Source organism: Petromyzon marinus, chromosome 4 (genome assembly GCF_048934315.1).
Source record: "Petromyzon marinus isolate PM22_M1 ecotype Great Lakes invasive population chromosome 4, UKy_Petmar_22M1.pri1.0, whole genome shotgun sequence".
Classification (NCBI taxonomy): domain Eukaryota; kingdom Metazoa; phylum Chordata; class Hyperoartia; order Petromyzontiformes; family Petromyzontidae; genus Petromyzon; species Petromyzon marinus.
Window position 1 is genome coordinate 5,474,759 of NC_133670.1, and position 20,184 is coordinate 5,494,942.

Sequence of the window (20,184 nt, forward strand, 5' to 3'; positions counted from 1 at the left end):
AAGTAGCAATGTGTTGAGTGACGGTGTCAACTTGTACCTCTGTTCCAATCTTGACTTCTGAACACACTCCTTTCTGTGTTTCCTTTTCCTTGTTATTGCAGTGAGACACAAATGACACACTCACTCCTTCTGGCACTCTGGATGGCTCTAAGATGATCTTGGAGGACAGATTCTGTTGGGAAGTGAAATGTTCTCATTATGAGCCACACCAGGCAGATGCTGTAATTTTAACTGGGGCAATTTTGTTATACAGTATTGTATATGAAATAGGTGAATTCCACAGAAATAGAATTAAAGCATGCGACATACCATTTTTTTTAACATAAGCATTATTTTGTCCTTGAGAGTTTTTCTTAATATATTCTTACACAGCAAGTTTGGAGAGCATTTACATGCAGCTGCAGCGGCTCAAGACGCTCGACATAAGTACAGACGTGCATGTACGTGTTTATTTTGAACTTCTTTCACACCGTACGTAGCCAACCATGCAAATTAGCACGGGAAGCCACGGAACACAACGTGAGATGTATGCCCTCGTAAACATGTCGTAGGCCGAGGAGATGATAAAGCCTTGGGCCTAAAAATAAACAGGGTCGGGGATAGCCATGAGGAAGAAATTGCAGGCTGTGGGAACAGCAGCAATCTCCCATTGAGCGAAGGTTGACCGAAGGCTTCGAAAGAAGGCCCAATCGCCAGAGTGAAAAGTATGAAGGGTATATATATTCTTGGTTCTTTCAGTAAAGTCACGTAGAAGGGAAACAATACAATACAACAATTTCAACCCAGAAGATGGATTCTGGCTTAGCAATCATTGGAAGGATTTGATAAACCATTTCGGGTCTTAATTCATTGTTCACGCTTACAGTGGCTTTCAGACCGCATCCATTATTTTCGTCTCCCCCCTCCTCTTTTCCGAACAAAGATGTACTCGTCCATCTGAATAACTGCCAAATCGCTCTTCGTGGTGCTAACGTTTAAAAGAAAAACTGCCACTGTTTTCAAATTTTCTTGCTGTGGTTTTCACACCTGATGATGATTGCTTGTGTTGCAGTCGAAACGTCGTGAGAATTTCATTGTTTTATATTTTTATTATTTTATTGTTTCCCTTCTACGTGACTTTACCGAAAAATTACCTCTTTTCTTGCAACCAAACTGTATTCACAGATGGTTGGAGGTCAACCAGTGTTAAGATAACAAAAAGGGGTCCACAGGGTTCCATCCTCAGCTCCCTTTTGTTCTCTCTTTATGTCAATGACTTGGGCACTGACCTGGATCATTCCAGGGTAAATCTTTTTGCAGATGACACGATACTGATTACTGCTGGCCGCCATCCGGATGACGTGATTGCTAAGCTCCAGGGTGAATTCAACAAACTACAACATTAGCTAGTTGCTCTGAAACTAGTCCTAAATACCTCCAAAACCAAGGTGCTATGTTTCTCACTGGGACTTAAACAGGAAGTTATTTTTCCCAAATTACATTCCTTAAATAATTATCAAATAGAGAAAGTCAAGATCTATAAGTATCTTGGGGTCATTCTGTATTCAAAACTGAATTTTGAAGATCACATTGATTATATTGGTAAAAAGACAAAAAAATTGGTTTTCTGTATCGACACAAGCACTGCTTCCCCCCTATGTTCCGTTTGGAATTGATAAAAGCTACCATACTGCTTCTACTTGATTACTGTGATATCGTGTATAAATCAGCCCCAAGTACTGTACTGAATAAGCTTGATTCCATCTATCACTCGGCCTTAAGATTTGCATTGAACTGCCCATATAGGACTCACCACTGTGATCTCTACATTGGGTCAAACTTAACATCTCTTAATGTTCGACGGCTTGTACACCAGATCTTATTTATTCACGATGTACTTACAAAAAAATCCGCAGACTACCTGCTGGATCTCCTCTCTGTTTCAAAGAACAAATTTGACCTCAGGTCTTCGCTCATCTACCAGCTTCACATTCCCTATTGCCATACAAAAACTGGAGGAAGGGCCTTTGCTATTGATGCCCCCAGGGTCTGGAAAGCTATTGCCAATAAACTGCAACTTGAATCACTACCTATGAGATCTTCACTCAAAACTGCTCTAGAGGAGTTGTACACCCCTAGCTGCCACTGCTATTCAGTGGCCTAAAATAAAATGAAATGTTTTGCTCTGGACGACCGCTGCAAAGTATTATCTGTATTTTGATTTAGTGTGCTGATCTTAAAGGTGCATTGAAAAATTTGTTACTCAGACTGATGCTCCTGTTGTTTGTGGAGTGACTCATGCAGCCAGCTGTGGCTCTAGGGTTTGGTGTTACATGTTGTTTATGTCGTTTATTGTTAAAAATTCGGTCACAGTTCCTATGATCACTGTTACATTGCATTTATGGCTTTATTTTGGTGATTTCTAAAAGTGTTTTGGTTTGGCCATGTTTTTGTTTATTGTAGTACGGAGTTCGACTGATGGCCTTAATCTAAGTTTTCTTGTTGTTGTTGTTTGACTTGCATCCCACTGGGATTTTTGCACACAGCGTTGGTGTACGGTGCTATTTCAGGAATATTTTGATGTTTTTTCCTGGATTTTCTGTTTGCACAGTCACAAAGTCACTTAAAGATGTTTTCTTGTTCATGTTTTTGTTTTTTTGTTTGTTGCGGTTGCACCCGATTCAAGAGCCGAATGGCTCACAGGGCTATACCAAATAAATGAAACTATGAAACTAAACTATGAAGAACCAAGAATATGAATCCCTGCAGTCACGAAAGCTTTAAATCAAAATTTAGTATGTAGGGTAGTCGAGTGATTTGAGAGGGAAGAGGTCGGCAGGGATGACTCCACGGAGGATCTAGAAGATGGTGAAGGATTGTATCCGGAGACAGCGGATATATTTTACCAGCGGCGTTCTGGATTGCTTGGCGACGAGCGATTTGGAGATTCCACCGAGGAAACAATTACAGTTGTCAAAGCAAGAGGTGATGTTATGCATGGATAAGGTCTCAGCAGCGAATGGGTCAAGTAAGTGGCAGATGTATCGCAACTGGAGGTTGAAGGTCATACGTGATTGGAATATATACATGTGCCAAAAATGTATTCAACGTTTCGATACATTGTAAAGTGTAATTGTAGCAAACCATACGTTGTAAGCCGAAGTGATGAGCTGTATAACATTACTTGAATCTCCGGAGAGCTCCCCGACAGCTGACTTTGGAATGAGTTGGCTGAGTTCCTGCAGAGCACACATGTCTTTATACACGCAGTTTGCATTTAAATTGACATTTAAAAGTGGAAGGGCTTTGTTTTTATGTTGACGAAGCTGTGTGGACTTGTGGATTCTTTCCTGCATTCATCGTTCAACTTTTCCAATGATTTTATCAAATGTAAAAGTAACCTATAAAAATGTGTTTCATGGAAGTTTATATACACGCACGCAATGTTTGTCAATCCACTGCCGGATGAGGGCAACCCTCGCCACGAAAGTCGTGGCGTGTTATTTGACCGTAATTTACCACGCTGGTTAGTGAGGGTTGATGAAGGCCAGGTCCATAGACACGAGCATCGAAGTAAGTACAACATCGGATTTTGCTGCACTGCATTCTGCTGCCCATCACGTAGCTCAACCCCGGAGCCACCTACGCCAAACTGGCATGCATCGCGGTCACTGTCAACGCAAACTCCGGTCATAATCACAGCAGCTTTTGGCTAACCATCAAACAAAGATGGCCACTGCATCGCGAGCTTTCAGATGCGCTTCTGCGGCCGTCTGGAACGCTCTTCCTTTAGATATTAGGAAGCCACTGGAACATTGCACTTTTAAATCTAAATTTAAAACTAATTTCTTTAAAACTGATTGTTGGGTTTAGATTTCTCGTCCTTCCCCCGCACCTCTGATAAACACGGTTGGCTACGTACGGTGAAAAAGAAGTTCAACATACACACATACCATCCGATCGCTGAACCGATTCGTTTCAAATACTGTATGTTTAGGTATAATCCAGGAGAGATGTGTGAAAAATATAAGCTGCTTTGTGAATTGTTGTGTGTCTGACAGGCAGTGGTGGAACTTTTGTTGTTTGGCGATCTCAGACCCTCTGTTTTTAATTGAGATTTACGACAAAGATGAATACTACACACGAGTGAATGGATTTTAAGCAAGTTTTTTTTCATCCTTTACAATGGGAGGTGCACATTCATCAGAGAAAATCTACAAGACATCACACATTTTATTTGCTGGATGAGATAGCACACATTAGAGCAATGCACAGTGATCTGTGAAGGCACCAAACCAGAGATAAATAATGATCTAAGATTATCCGAAACATATTATAGATTTGAGAAGCTATTGGCTGTATGCAATTAGGTATAACTCACAAGAACTTAATACGGGAATGGCTATTGACAGATTAGTGATTTAACAAGACGGAAGATATGCAACACTAAATTCCAAATGTAAAACTCAAATTTGTGAGTCCACTCACCCGATAGATGTTCACCACACTTTTTGTTACGGCAAAGATTGGCTGAATATTATTCTCTGATAATTTCTGAGCCAGCTGCCCAACGGAAGGATAATCCTGCACAGGGAAAACACAAACAAGGCATTACGTGTCTTATTTTGAGTTAAATGTTTGCACATCGTATGACAATATATATCTCTCCACACATTCTAAAAAAAATTAGATTTAAGGAATCCATATATGTCTTTATCCGAAATACAGCACATTATGATTATATACAGTACATGGCATAGTGATAGATTTGGTGTGTGATTGTGTGTCTATTGAAACCAGGAGAACGCTTTCGTTGAATCAGCAGTCAGGTCAAAGTGTCCCCCTGCTTAAATGCGTGTATGAGTGCAACTATTGGCAGCCTTAGAACACTGAGTTGTCTTTCAACTGAGTGAGCTACTCATTGTATTTGATCGTGAAAGGAGGGTGAAGTGAATCCACACCCGATCTAGAAGTTGAATGTTTCAATACCATTCTAGTAAAAGGCTGGGTTTTTTATTTTAATGAAAGAGCACAGATTTCTCTGTATTAAACAAATTATTCGGTAATAATGCTGCATTGGCAGTGGCGCAAAAGTACAAATAATAAACACTCAACACGTTCGTCAATAACATTTCCTTAAAAGGCAAAATATATATACTAGGCAGTGTTATTGATGTATGTTTTGTGTTTTTTTATTACATTGTTATGTAGCGCTCGCTCACAATTCAGTAATTGTTATGAGTGTGCTGTGCAATGTTAGGAAAAGAGACAAGTGCCGTGTGGTAGGTTGGCATGGCACAGATGCCCCCCACCCCCAACACAAACGACTACCCAGGTAAGTGGGCTATACCATATGTGCATCAACTACTCAGCAGTGATTTCGGGGCGCTTACCCACTGGTGCGTGGTGGGGTGTGTGGGCAGATGGAGCGGTGAAGCAGATGTGAACACGCTGCGCTACGAACCCGGCCACCCGAGATCGATTCCCATTCACGATCAACACCGGTGACGATGATCTGAATCGGTGCGGGGCCTCCCCTAGGTCGACTCAGCCTCAGATGAGTACGTGATGCGATGTGTAAACATCGCCACGAGAAAGACAAAGGCGGCCGGGCGTGGTGCTGGCCACCCACCCCCGCGTGTGCCACAGTGCCGGCCTTCATAGGTGCTCGCTAACAGCACTTGCCCCAACAGTCTGTTGCGGATATGAGGGGGATCTTTGTCCTTGGGCAGGTAAAGCAGTGGTGCGTGAATTTAAACTTGGTGGCAGCATTCTTGGTAGGCCTCTACTGTACATGTCAGTGCGAAATTACTTCACCCTGAGGAAACCTAAATGTGACTCGAATGTAAATCCTAAAGCGAACAACCACCCGAACCATAATGCCAAACTCTCACGTTGCACAAACCCCAATCAATAATGAAATAAAATAAATGACAAAAGACACAACGAATTGACCAAGGAGTAATATGAGTGTGTGCTGGAATTAAAACATTGTGACGCGAAGTGAACCTTGATTTTTGTTAACATGAAAAAAATGTACAGCATAGTCATTATTATTATGAATACAAGCGTTTACCCAGGAATGCCTCACTGAGTCTCAACTCGTTTTCACCAGGGTCCTGCCGAGTGTTTACGGTCAGGGGCGATATTGCTGCTGCTGCTGTGTAATTCCAATTGAACAATGTGCAGGCAATTTTTCAGTATTGGGATGTTTGGCCAATACCAGTTACACTGAGAACCCTGAGGAACCCATGCAGAACAGGACGAGTTAGCATACAGACTCCACACAGAGAGGCAACCGAGTCGGGAATCGAACCCAGGTATTTTTTGCTGTGAGGCACAAGGGTTACCACTGCCGACCCCAAATTTATGACATGAATGAGATCGTGTGAATGACCCAGGCTAGATCCCTTCCTTCTGTAGCCACTAATTGTCTTCATTTGTGCTACTCACGTAATGGATATTGTCTTTATATTCTCCATCGGAATCCAGATGGCAATTGCCATCATTGGGAGTGACAATCCCAGCCAGTTTGCCATCCCCAGCAAAGTGGAATCCAGCATCTGACGTGAACACCAGCAGTCTGGTGTTGTTTCTCCATCCGATTTTGTCCTGTGAATCATCAAGAGTAGATTAGCAGCATTTGATTGGGTCTCACTGCATTTGGAAGACATCCAGGAATATTCTCACGTTAACTATTTACAATTTTACATCTCACACAAACGTCTACTCTCTCTAAAAGTGGTTTGTTACATGTAAAACGACCAACACCACACACTGATTAATTTAGGCCAATTCTACATTTAAGTATTTTGAAATGAATTAAATTTGGCAAAAAGATTCTGGTCAATTGTTCAAATATACAATATTAAGCTTTCCTTTGGATTCATTGATGTAACAAATCCCTCATCTGAGAAAAAATATTTGTTGCCATGTGCTGCATTTTAGAATGTCACTTCTTTGGTGTAAATCTAAATTTGACCCCAAAGATAAGAATTCACTTCAAACGGCATGCATGATTCGTTCGGACATTGTCATTTTAAGAAAGTGTTAGAATGTCCATACATATTTTCTGAATCAAAAAGGGTATTTACTCAAGATATGTGAATATAATCTACAAAGAAAAGAGAAATAATTTGCGATTGCAATAAAGTAAAAATAATGTAATTTTGAAAAAAAAAATGGCAAAGACTCTCATCGTGATGAAAACTGGGCACAAGTTCCAGCCAACAGTCATCGTATTTGCTAGCTGTTGGCTATGATAACTAAAAATATGAGATTAGACTTTGGAATAAATTTCCTTGAGCCCAACATTATATAGAATGATGGAATACTTTCTACCGGGTTGTAACCAGAAATCACTCATGATTTAAAATGTAACTGTATGGTTTCAAGACTAATGTTGTATTGTTGTGTAATTGTTGTTTTACAGAATTAAAACACAATATTTTTTAATTCAAGCCAGTGAAATGTGGCTTGCAGTTGAGTTTCACGAAAGGCTCTTCCCCAATTGTTCCCCATCATTGCACGCTCTTACCCCACACACAGCCGCCTGGAGCATTGCATCAAAGCCTCCCTCTGGCGTGTCCAGATTACCAGAGATGATCTGGTCTCCGACCTTTTTTTCAAAAATGGCAGATTTGTCAGTGAGAGTAAGCACATGCTTGTAGGCAAATGGTCGACTGCAGCGTACATTCTTCTCCGTACACGGGTGCTCCAAATGCTCAGGGCTCGTGCTGACATATGGCAGCACTGTCTTATCCACAAATGCTCCAAATCCTGGGTGTGAAGATCGCAAACCACATGCAAATGGTTATTCATTTAAACATTGTCAACAGGGAAACATATGTACAGTGAGGGAAAAAAGTATTTGATCCCCTGCTGATTTTGTACGTTTGCCCACTGACGAAGAAATGGTTAGTCTATAATTTTTATGGTAGGTTTATTTGAACAGTGAGAGACAGAATAACATCAAAAAATCCAGAAAAACGCATGTCAAAAATGTTATTAATTGATTTGCATTTTAACGAGGGAAAAAAGTATTTGACCCCTCTGCAAAACATGACTTAGTACTTGGTGGCAAACCCTTGTTGGCAATCACAGAGGTCAGACGTTTCTTGTAGTTGGCCACCAGGTTTGCATACATCTCAGGAGGGATTTTGTCCCACTCCTCTTTGCAGATCTTCTCCAAGTCATTAAGGTTTCGAGGCTCACGTTTGGCAACTCGAACCTTCAGCTCCTGCCACAGGTTTTCTATGGGATTAAGGTCTGCAGACTGGCTAGGCCACTCCAGGACCTTAATGTGCTTCTTCTTGAGCCACTCTTTTATTGCCTTGGCCATGTGTTTTGGGTCATTGTCATGCTGGAATACCCATCCACGCCCCATTTTCAATGCCCTGGCGGAGGGAAGGAGGTTCTCACCCAAGATTTGACGGTACATGGCCCCGTCCATCGTCCCTTTGATGCGGTGAAGTTGTCCTGTCCCCTTAGTAGAAAAACATCCCCACAGAATACTGTTTCCACCTCCATGTTTGACGGTGGGGATGGTGTTCTTTGGGTCATAGGCAGCATTCCTCCTCCTCAAAACACGGCGAGTTGAGTTGATGCCAAAGAGCTACATTTTGGTCTCATCTGACCACAACACTTTCACCCAGTTGTCCTCTGAATCATTCAGATGTTCATTGGCAAACTTCAGACGGGCATGTATATGTGCTTTCTTGAGCAGGGGGACCTTGCGGGCGCTGCAGGATTTCAGTCCTTCACGGCGTAGTGTGTTACCAATTGTTTTCTTGGTGACTATGGTCCCAGCTGCCTTGAGATCATTGACAATATCCTCCTGTGTAGTTCTTGGCTGATTCCTCACCATTCTCATGATCATTGCAACTCCACGAGGTGAGATCTTGCATGGAGCCCCAGGCCAAGGGAGATTGACAGTTTTTTGTGTTTCTTCCATTTGCGAAAAATCGCACCAACTGTTGTCACCTTCTCACCAATCTGCTTGGCAATGGTCTTGTAGCCCATTCCAGCCTTTTGTAGGTCTACAATCTTGTACCTGACATCCTTGGAGAGCTCTTTGGTCTTGGCCATGGTGGAGAGTTTGGAATCTGATTGACTGATTGCTTCTGTGGACAGGTGTCTTTTATACAAGTAACAAGCTGAGATTAGGAGCACTCCCTTTAAGAGTGTGCTCCTAATCTCAGCTCGTTACCTGTATAAAAGACACCTGGGAGCCAGAAATCTTTCTGACTGAGAGGGGTAAAATACTTATTTCCCTCATTAAAATGCAAATCAATTTATAACATTTTTGACATGCGTTTTTTCTGGATTTTGTTGTTATTCTGTCTCTCACTGTTCACATCAACCTACCATTAAAATTATAGACTGATCATTTCTTTGTCAGTGGGCAAACGTACAAAATCAGCAGGGGATCAAATACTTTTTTCCCTCACTGTATATTTGTACAACAATGATCATTTTATTGAACCTAATGGCTCGTAGGCTGGTAGAGACACTAGAATATGCGAGTCAATTTAGTTAGAGCAAGTGTGACATTGTATTGCTTGGTGTGAAGCATTATTGGCAAATGTGAGCGGCACACACAGACCACTGGACATAAGTGGAGTGAGAGGTGGGCACAGATACATGGAGTTGCAGAGAGAGAGATAAGAGGGGACACAGTAGGAGGTACATGTAGTATCAGAGAGATGGAACAGGGGACACAGTAGAGAGGTACATGTAGTATCAGAGAGAGATGGAACAGGGGACACTGCAGGGAGGTACATGTAGTATCAGAGAGAGATGGAAGAGGGGACACAGTAGGAGGTACATGTAGTATCAGAGAGAGATGGAACAGGGGACACAGTAGGAGGTACATGTAGTATCAGAGAGAGATGGAACAGGGGACACAGTAGGAGGTACATGTAGTATCAGAGAGAGATGGAAGAAGGGACACAGTAGGGAGATGCATGTAGTATCAGAGAGAGATGGAAGAAGGGACACAGTAGGGAGATACATGTAGTATCAGAGAGAGATGGAAGAAGGGACACAGTAGGAGGTACATGTAGTATCAGAGAGAGAAGAGGGGACACAGCAGCGAGGTACATGTAGTATCAGAGAGAGAGACAAGAGAGGACACAGTAGGAGGTACATGTAGTATCAGAGAGAGAAGAGCGGACACAGTAGGAGGTACATGTAGTATCAGAGAGAGATGGAACAGGGGACACAGTAGGAGGTACATGTAGTATCAGAGAGAGAACAGGGGACACAGTAGGGAGATACATGTAGTATCAGAGAGAGATGGAACAGGGGACACAGTAGGAGGTACATGTAGTATCAGAGAGAGAAGAGCGGACACAGTAGGAGGTACATGTAGTATCAGAGAGAGATGGAACAGGGGACACAGTAGGAGGTACATGTAGTATCAGAGAGAGAGAGAAGAGGGGACACAGTAGGAGGTACATGTAGTATCAGAGAGATGGAAGAGGGGACACAGTAGGAGGTACATGTAGTATCAGAGAGAGATGGAACAGGGGACACAGTAGGAGGTACATGTAGTATCAGAGAGAGAACAGGGGACACAGTAGGGAGATACATGTAGTATCAGAGAGATGGAAGAGGGGACACAGTAGGAGGTACATGTAGTATCAGAGAGAGATGGAACAGGGGACACAGTAGGAGGTACATGTAGTATCAGAGAGAGAGAAGAGGGGACACAGTAGGAGGTACATGTAGTATCAGAGAGAGAGAAGAGGGGACACAGTAGGAGGTACATGTAGTATCAGAGAGAGAGAAGAGGGGACACAGTAGGAGGTACATGTAGTATCAGAGAGATGGAAGAGGGGACACAGTAGGAGGCACATGTAGTATCAGAGAGAGAACAGGGGACACAGTAGGGAGATACATGTAGTATCAGAGAGAGAGAAGTGGAGGCAGTGCAAGGATACAGTACATCGCTGCAGGTCACGATTCAGGTCGCAACAAACACCAACGTTTGGATAACATCCCGAGCATAGAAAAGAGATGGAACAGGTACTGTATTTAAAAAAATATATATAGTATATGATGGAGATGTAATTATTTATATGTGTAGCAATATATTTGGGGTAGAGCTCTTACAGGGAAATTTAACATTGTGGTCATGGTGATATTTTTGGAGCTAAAACAGAAGTGGGAAAATGCTGAAGAGAGACTATAACAATGGGGTTTCCCTGTATTGTCAACGTATATGTATGTATTCTTACAAAATGCATTTCGATTTTTTAAAGTAATTACTATATTATTAGGCTTATTTCCCACTGTGTCACTCAGTAAATCAATTCATGCAGTGAATAAATAAACACGCGTGTCCTTATACAATACGAACCTTTGTGAATTTGCTACCGTAGGCAAAAAAAAGGCTTGTAACTTAAAATGCGATTTAGTTTTCCGATCGACTTTTGACGAAAATATTCTTGCCAATATACAGTTGAAAACGTGTTGTAAAAAAAATATATCCCACGAAACATTAACCCAACAACTCGCACACCACACGGCAAAGTGTGGGGGTGCGCCATGCACCTATTTTTTTTGTATCCTGCACCTCCGATTAGCACGGCATGGTTACGTACGGTGCGAAAGACGTTAAACTCACAGTGCACACATACACACGTACCTATTTTGACGCCTTTCGTAATTTTCCCCAAAGACTGCAGCAGTTGACTCCCCAGCTTCTTCACGTTCTCGAGATCGTCATTCATGGAGTACGACAGGTCCATGAGGTAGTACAGATCAATGGGATATCCTTCTGCACGTTTGAACTTGATATCAAACTTCGTGGGAATGCCTGCACAGGAAGAGCAAGTCGTGACACTCTGCATGAATACGGATTATTATTGTTGTTACACTTGTTAACTCAGGAGAGACTCACTGTGTCTCAAGACTCATTTTTTTTAGTGGACACCTCTCAGAATCTTGATTTTTTTTTATCCTTGGAGGAATCCGATGAGCTATAAAGGTCCTTTTTCGCTGATGTCCAGTAATAGGAGGGTCCTGCCAAGTTATCTCCTGTTGGGGTTCATGTTGCTGATGCCGTGTGCAATCCCAATTGAGCAATTCTCAGGTTATCTTTCAGCATTGGGATGTTTGGCCAATACCAGTTACATTGTACGGGTATGTGTTTTTTGTTGTTGTTAAGCTATGGGGGGGGGGGGGACTAGAGAACCCAGAGGGAACACATGCTGAACAGGGGGAGAGGATACAAAACTCCACGGAGAAAGGGCCCTCAAGTTGGGACACGAACTCAATTTCCGGCTATTTTTTTCATGGTGACTGCTGTAGATATACCGTACAGTACCATCGATTACAATCGAACATTTTAGATGGGCGAGGAGTGATATTTGCAATAAATAGCGGCCATCGTGGAAGATAATATCAATGAAGGCGGGTGAGTGGTTTGTGGTGACTGAGTTTATCCACTTATCAAAATTCAGTACCATTCTAATGTTAGGGGTACCACCAGTATTTTGCTGCAGTTAGTGACAAGCGCCGATGACGACTGCCTTGATGGTTTAGTCACACCACGGCAGAGAGCATTTCGAATGTCACGCTTGTTACAATTTCATTGCAATGATTCCTATAGTTCCTATAGAGTTTTAACATCATTTTCACGAATGTGTGTGAACGTAGGAAGTACCCGTTGAAGGTAAAGACTCCAGTAAACGTGGAACGTTGGGCCAACATTGCACGATAACTGTGAAAGGTTCATTAGATGAGTGGCATTAAAGTAGAAAATACTCCGTGGGTTGCACATGGGAAGGTTATTTTGTGAGTGCAAGGCTTTGATGTCTCACCTGGTCTCAGCTTTACGTGCACCTTCTGTGGGGACAGCTGCACCACCGTCTCGGATTGCATACCAGTGCTTGTGAGAGGTTCATTTTGTAATACAGAAAACGATCCCATGGGGTTCATGATATCATTCGCCTCACAGCCCCGCGCCTTCAGAGCTTCCACTGATGCACAGCGCACAGAATCCAGCTCTCCATCACGAGTAAAATTCTGTCCAAAACGAAAAAATATAAATATACAGTATCCACAAGAGTTCACAGTTATGTAGTACCCTAGATTAGGGGTCCCTAACCCCATGTCCATGGCCTGTTAGGAACCGGGCCACACAGCAGGAGGAGGTGAGGGCGGTGAGTCCGCGCGTGGCCCGCCCCAATGATTCTATTATTCACCACTTCCCTCCACGCCTCTTTCCCGTACTGCGCACTTGTCTCAGTGTTGGTAAGCCCACAAGCTCTAACCCCTAGTAGCCAAAATGTGTAAAAAAACACAACGTCGTTGGAGAGCTTCTTTGAAAAGGGGGAAAGTGGTGTTTTTTTAGAAGTGGTGTTTTTTTTCTTATTTTATTTTTTACCTACGTAACTTTACCCAATAGAACCAGAGAGTATTGATCCTTGCAGTCACGAAAGCTTCAAATCTAGTACTCCATGCGCCTCATGTTGTTCGTGACCATAAAAAGTGTGATAGGTCAGTGGCAGTGGCTGTTGGTGAGTAATTATTTTTGGTGGGTGGTGGTTCCGGCACCACAGCTGGAAGAGGGGGTTGGGGATTGGAGGAGGCCATTTGCATGGGGTTGTCCGTATGAAATTGATAATGGATGGGCAGCTTCTTAGGGGCCATCCATTTAGTACGTACGCATGGAGGGGGGTTGACCCAAATGCGTACGCTTGCGTATGGGGGGGGGGTCTACTGACAATGTACGTACGCATAGGAAACAGGGGGAGGGGGGGTGAAGCCTCGATAATAATTTGTCTACATTGGCCTTCAAATGAGTTAGATAGTCCGGCGGTGGACTATCTGTTTGCTCAAAGACGTCAATATTATTAATCTTTGATCGTTTCTGCGCGGGTTCAATATCGGCCGTTCTATAGGATATAGGTGGGGGGGGGGGGGTGTAAAAAGTTCGCGTGCGTACAGGGAGGGGTCAAGTTTTGACATATTTTTGCGTACCTACTCAATGGATGGCCCCTTATTGGTCTGGGATTGAATTATCTGTGCCCCTTTTTCATGCAGTTATATATATTTATTTTACATGTGGCACTCAGTGGGGGTTGTGGAAATAAGCAACTCATTGGGGGGGACAAACTGTTGCACCCCGTTCTATTCACCACTTCTTTTGCTAAAGCTTAAACATGGTTTTAAATTCATATTCTTAGTTCTTTCGGTAAAGTCACGTTGAAGGGAAACAACAAAATAATAATATATATAAAACAATAAAAATTCTCACGACGTTTCGACCATAACACAAACACCTGAAGACGACCGTTTGTGTTATGGTCGAAACGTCGTGAGAATTTTTATTGTTTTATATATATTTTATTATTTTGTTGTTTCCCTTCAACGTGACTTTACCGAAAGAACTAAGAATATGAATTACTGCAGTCACGAAAGCTTTAAATCAAAATTTATGGTTTTTAATTGTTCATATATATTAAAACATCGTTTTTCATTTACAAACATATTGTTCATATATATTAAAACATCGTTTTTCATTTACAAACATATTTTTTTTAAAGAAAACGTTTAGGTGGGGCACCACTCCCAATGCTCCACACGGACCAGCCCGTCGCTGATCAATGGACAAACCGTCATGTGACTTGTCCATGCAAGGGTGCAACCAATAGGGAGACTTTTTACAACATTTCTGGGTCACTTCTGCTCATCCACACAAAGGATCGTTAATATAATATTTCACATTGATCGTGGAAAGGTGCACAGACTGTGAGCATTCCCACCACAGTACGTACAGAGGTGTGCGAGCTAACCTTCTCATCGCTTGAGTTGCGATAACAGTTGCAAATTGAACTTTATTAATGTTAGCCCATATTAACACTGCGCCTGAAATGTAAAGCGTATCATTTGTGACCCACTATTTCTCGCTCCGTGGCTCAAATTCCGTTCAGCAGCTGTGGGTCATCATTTTGTCAGCGATTTGCAGATTGGATGAGTCACGTGGTAAATTAATCTTGTTGCCTTTAACATCATGGATTTTTTTTAAAATCTTGCATTCCATCTCAAATGACACATTTCACAATATGAATCTCACCGGACAAACCGGGACACTTGGTAATTTAATCCAAGTACTCAAACAATGAATAACATTGTGGAGGGTCTTTTGAGTAAAATTAGTGGGAGCGTGTCGCATGGTGTATGAATAATTCACTTTTAATACATGATATATTTCTGACTAAATAATGGTTTGTTCGATAATCACTCCGTGAATAGAAAACTGCTCGCATGAATTCAAAGCTGTTCATATTCAACTCTCTTAAAAGTGTGAACTCCAGTTACAAGTCAGTCAATCCCTCTGTCTCTATTCTCAATACAAGGACCATTTTCAACAAAACCTCAGCCGACTGTATATTTGTGCCGTTACGAGGCAGAGCTAATAGTGAATGGGATTAGTGTTTCTGTGAGTTATGCATACCAGTGTCCTGCACCAGGCACAATATCCACCACTGGCCAGACAATCACTACATGTGACCACATTCTTGGGGACACATTTTGCTGCCGGTACATCTGCACACATGTGATTCAAACAAGAACAGTAAATAATACAAATAATACAGTTGTGTAAATTAAGTCCAATCATAATACTATTACACATCACATTTATCATAATTCTAAACATAGTTCGCCCACACTATAGCAACCTCCAGAATATTGCGGTTGCGTAAATAGTTCACATAGTATTTTGGTGCTTACAAGCATAGCATTTTCGTTGCACATTTATGTACAAACCATATCGACATAAACCATGGCAGATGCGGATTCCTGATGGACCAAAGGAAAATAAATAAATACAAAACTAGCCATTGCATGACTGTGGTCGTACAGAACAGACTGTACAAAATATAACGGTGCAATGCCCGATCCACAAATACGAAGGAGACATCATCACAGCGAATCACTCCGCTACTCCTGACGCGGTTATTATCTGGCTTGACCACCTGAATGTGAAATTGTTGTTGTTGCTCTGCATCTACATCAGCAGCCATACGAAAGAAGAAGAGCCACATATAAACGGCTCACAAATACACAATAAACACCGTATTGTACAGGAGTATAAAACGTTGGTTTTATAATATAAGTGCCACTTACTTGCATCTGCAGAACTGGCCAGACACAGTACTGCCACCCAAGCTACCCGCAGCCACATCTTCCTGGTCGTCAACCAAGTGAAAAATAGAAAACATACATAAGAAATTGAAACGCGTTTTTTTTAATGGGTGTAAGGGATTAGCCTGTGCTTGAAACAATCAGTTCAAACATCGTATGTGCTCAATATGGACATCTGTGAAAAAAAAGCTTACTAGCTCATCGGATTTTTCCAGGACAAATACAAATTCTGATCACGTCCTTCCCCTGCACCTACAATTAGCACGGTTGGCTATGGACGGTGCGAAAGAAGTTCCACATACATCTGTTTTGCCACGACACTAGTAATAAATGGCGCTACTAGGCAGGGAGACCATCATCCAATTATGAATTCACAAAGGTGTGAACGTGTACTCTATTCAACTGTTATTGTATGTATGTTGAACTTATTTTTTGCACCGTACGTAGCCCAAGCGTGCTAATCGGAGGTATATTTCAAAAGCCAAAATATGAAAAATGCCAAACGTAATTCAAAGTGAATGTTTGATTTGCATGCGAATTCAGTAGTGTGTGTAAATTGTAGATGTTGTGCAGAGTACATAGCTTATTCCTACTTTAATCACAATGGATTTGTAAAGTGTATTGCAATACGTAGTTGAAATAAGAGGAAATTAAGAGTTTCATTTTAAAGGAACCAAAAATATGTACATTGCAAAAAAATGTAAACAAGTTAGACAATATGTAAAGGAGAAATGTCTATTTCCGAAAGATGCTTTTACTGCTGCGTTTCAAACAATTTTAATGAAGTTAATTCGGTACACCTACCTTGGGTAAACGCCTTGCCGTAAGCTTCTGAACGTTGAGACGAACTACCGCATGAGGCACAGCCAACACGAAGTCAAGTGGTTGTCAGGAATGATGATAAAATAACTTGCAACTTGTAACACGCCACCACAAGTGTCCGATCACTCGCAAGAGGCAGAACGACTCGGCGGCACGATGAGGCACCATATGATTGCGGAAGAATTTCTGAGCAACAACTTTGTAGCAAAAAAAAGCATGAAACGGGAAGTCTGGGTCTCTCGAGAATTTGTGGTATACTTTGCATTATCAACAGGAAAGTGTGGTGTTTGGGCACGGCAGAAATATGGTGGACATTTTTGTTTATTTTTTTGTTTATTGGTTTGCACTCTAACTTAAAACGTATTAAACCGAAGTTACGATTAAATTAAAATCATTCCTAAAAAAAGTAATTTGCCAAGCGTTTCAATGTGGTACGTTTTGGGGGAAAAAATACATCTTTAGATTTGGTGATGCTTTCACGAGTAAAGGCCACTTTTTTTTTAAGAAGTGGCTTGTTTGGCCAAAAAATCACCATGGTAAATTCCCTCTGCATCACACCTACAGCCCAATACAATCACAACGCTCATTTTAAAGCATATACTCTCGTGCTTTTTACTTATTTCATACTCTTAACTGTGAGCACACAACTCATTATGATATCTCTACCGCCCACATCTCTAGCCCTCCTTTACAGATGTGATTGTTGTTGGCATTAGCCAAGCGAATGAGCCTCATGGTGTGGCTATTGGAACTTCACAATCTGTATACAGTCCCCAATGGCAGATGTGGCAGCAGTGAGCAACTCTGTGCTGATAAGCCGCAATGGGCATGACACCGGTCCACAGTTGTCGATCTCTGCATCACTGCTGCTGTAATCGGTCAAATTTGCTCGCATTTATTTTGACGGTGAACGAAGTCAAGAGGACCACAATGCACTTCTTCAGGAAACACTGATGTTTTTTTTAATGTATGCACAGAGGGTATGTTTTATTAACACATTTCATATGCGTTGTTTGAAACTTCTCTCATGAGTGACTTTGTTGACTGGCCACCCTTCACAGCCAGCCAGCAGTTGTGCGCACGGCATCCAGGCAGACAGGAATCCACCCAGGATTACCATCCAGAATTTTTTAAATATATAATGTGATACCATCACGACTATAATAGGGGGCTCATACACGAATCATGGCTTGTGTTGAACATCATCAACAAACGGCAGGGAATTTGTACACGTGTGGTGAATGACTCAGAGACACTAAGAGTAGGAGGCACCCTGTTTATTAACAGCCTTAGCAGTTCACACTTATTAACTACAGCTCCCAGTCAGGACAGCTGGCAGACTGCCTTACTGACGACGCCAAGATGGTGAAGACGTAGATGGTGACAAAGACTCCAGCAACACGATGGGATCCCGCTCCAACATTTTATAACAAAATTAATTTCCATGACAATGTATATCCCACATAAGACAATGTGAGGCTCAGCATATAATAGTCAACATTTGGTACATTTGCGAGTTTGTTGGGTCTGCTGCGCCTTAGAAAAATGTAAATAAATCATTTGTAAATATTTCTGCTTGTTTTCAGAAATGACATTTCAAATGTGATTTTGTTTGCTTCCAGGAACTGCCATTTGGTCAAATATGTACATTTAATTTCCTCTTGAGCGTGAGAAAAATAATGCTTAGTTGACCTAAGCATAATTGGAGAAACAGCCATAATATATATTTCCATTTTTATAAATCTACAAACTGTATAATAGAACTATTTTATATGTTTTGAAATATAAAGAAACTGGTTCTCAACTTATTTTATGTGTAATTCGGAAAATATTCGTCGCAATGTGCCTTTGAACTAACGGCTTTCATTATATTGTTGGACAGTCCTCTACCCACCTTCCCTACCCATTAATCATTACTCACTATCAACCATTCATCGTCACTCTCGTCATCGTATATATGTCACGCATCATCATGTTCGTGTACGACCATCAACTCGTCTCATCTGATAACACCCAATTTCCTGTTAAATTCTTCAGCGCCTTGTTCAAGGCGCTATATCAATTAAAGGAAGGTGAGATCATGTGTCTGTTCTGTAAACGTTTACAAATATTTTGTCAGTGTGCCACTTAACACATAAAGTAGTTCCTGTTTTCGAAATTGTGGTAGTATGTAATGTTCCCTGTTGCTATTATATTTAAATATCTGTTCTTTGACGACTTCATACCTGTTAACCCCTTATCAGCGCCTACCTTATTACAGACCAATTCAGACCTTACTGCCCATCCCGTGCCCTTCCTACAAAGCCCTATTGAAACGGCTGTATGCCGTATGGACCTGAAAACTCAATTTCCCTGTACAAGAATGCAGGTAAACCGTATGGGTTGACAGGTACGAGAGTTCCACAAGAATACGTGTATAGCAGTATACATTAAATGAAACAATGACTCACGAGCGCCAGCCACTGGTGGGAACAGCATGGTGCAAGACGTAATACAGCAACATGCACATTCAGTCGTACAATATTTTATATTTCCCCCCATCAAGGGCGCAATGGCAAATAATTGCATTTACTTTGGTCTTTATAATTACAAAATGTGGTGGGCCAATATGTCATCGACTGCAGATACCTTGGCATTATTCTGTCCATACACTTCAAAGGTCACAGAGCTCACATCCGTGGTGATATCACGGAGAGCAACGTCGTGATTTTACTCCTGTTATCTGTGGGGTGAAAATCCACAAATAGGAAACATAGGGCTGAGGATTACCGTACGGGAGTTTTCGTGGACCATATGGCTGGAGTCACGAGCAATAGACCACGAATAAGAAGAGTATTCCTGTATTTCCAAACTGTACCAAGAGTACAGTCTGGAATACAGGAGTACCAAGAGTACAGGCTGTAGGTGCAGCTTTCTTGTACCAACAAGGGGCCGTCCATAAATGACGTCACACGATTTTTGGCCGATTTTTGACCCCCCCCCCCTCGTCACACGGCGTCACAAAAAGTCAGACCCCTCTCAAATATGACGTCACAAAGCTCTGCCCCGCCCCCCCCTCACAAAACCATATTTCCATTTTGAAAATAAAACATGCTTCAAATCACTTTAAACTATTGTCATTGTAGTGCGTATTTCATGTGGCGCTTCACTCTGATGTTGTAGGAGAAAACATTAAAAAGGACGCGTTTGAAAGTTGAAATTTAGCATATAATTCACTTGAAAATA

General features: G+C 41.8%; 1 protein-coding gene across 2 annotated transcripts in view; it reads right to left on the minus strand.

The window, feature by feature from the left end:
- The window catches only part of LOC116938815 (integrin beta-1-B-like), a 31,566-nt gene extending 13,907 nt beyond the window's left edge, over positions 1-17,659 (minus strand). Inside the window, exons 1-10 of one of the 2 annotated variants that reach the window (XM_032946495.2) lie at positions 16,942-17,659; positions 16,120-16,181; positions 15,446-15,537; positions 12,807-13,011; positions 11,630-11,800; positions 7,517-7,758; positions 6,433-6,591; positions 4,468-4,563; positions 3,129-3,218; positions 38-172 (exon numbers count right to left, since the gene is read on the minus strand). In XM_032946495.2, the coding sequence (XP_032802386.2) occupies positions 38-172; positions 3,129-3,218; positions 4,468-4,563; positions 6,433-6,591; positions 7,517-7,758; positions 11,630-11,800; positions 12,807-13,011; positions 15,446-15,537; positions 16,120-16,177 (1,248 nt within the window). In that variant the 5' untranslated portion in view covers positions 16,178-16,181; positions 16,942-17,659. The remainder of the gene's footprint in view (positions 1-37; positions 173-3,128; positions 3,219-4,467; positions 4,564-6,432; positions 6,592-7,516; positions 7,759-11,629; positions 11,801-12,806; positions 13,012-15,445; positions 15,538-16,119; positions 16,182-16,941) is intronic. The other variant, XM_032946496.2, reaches the window with a different exon arrangement.
- Positions 17,660-20,184: the final 2,525 nt, after the last annotated feature.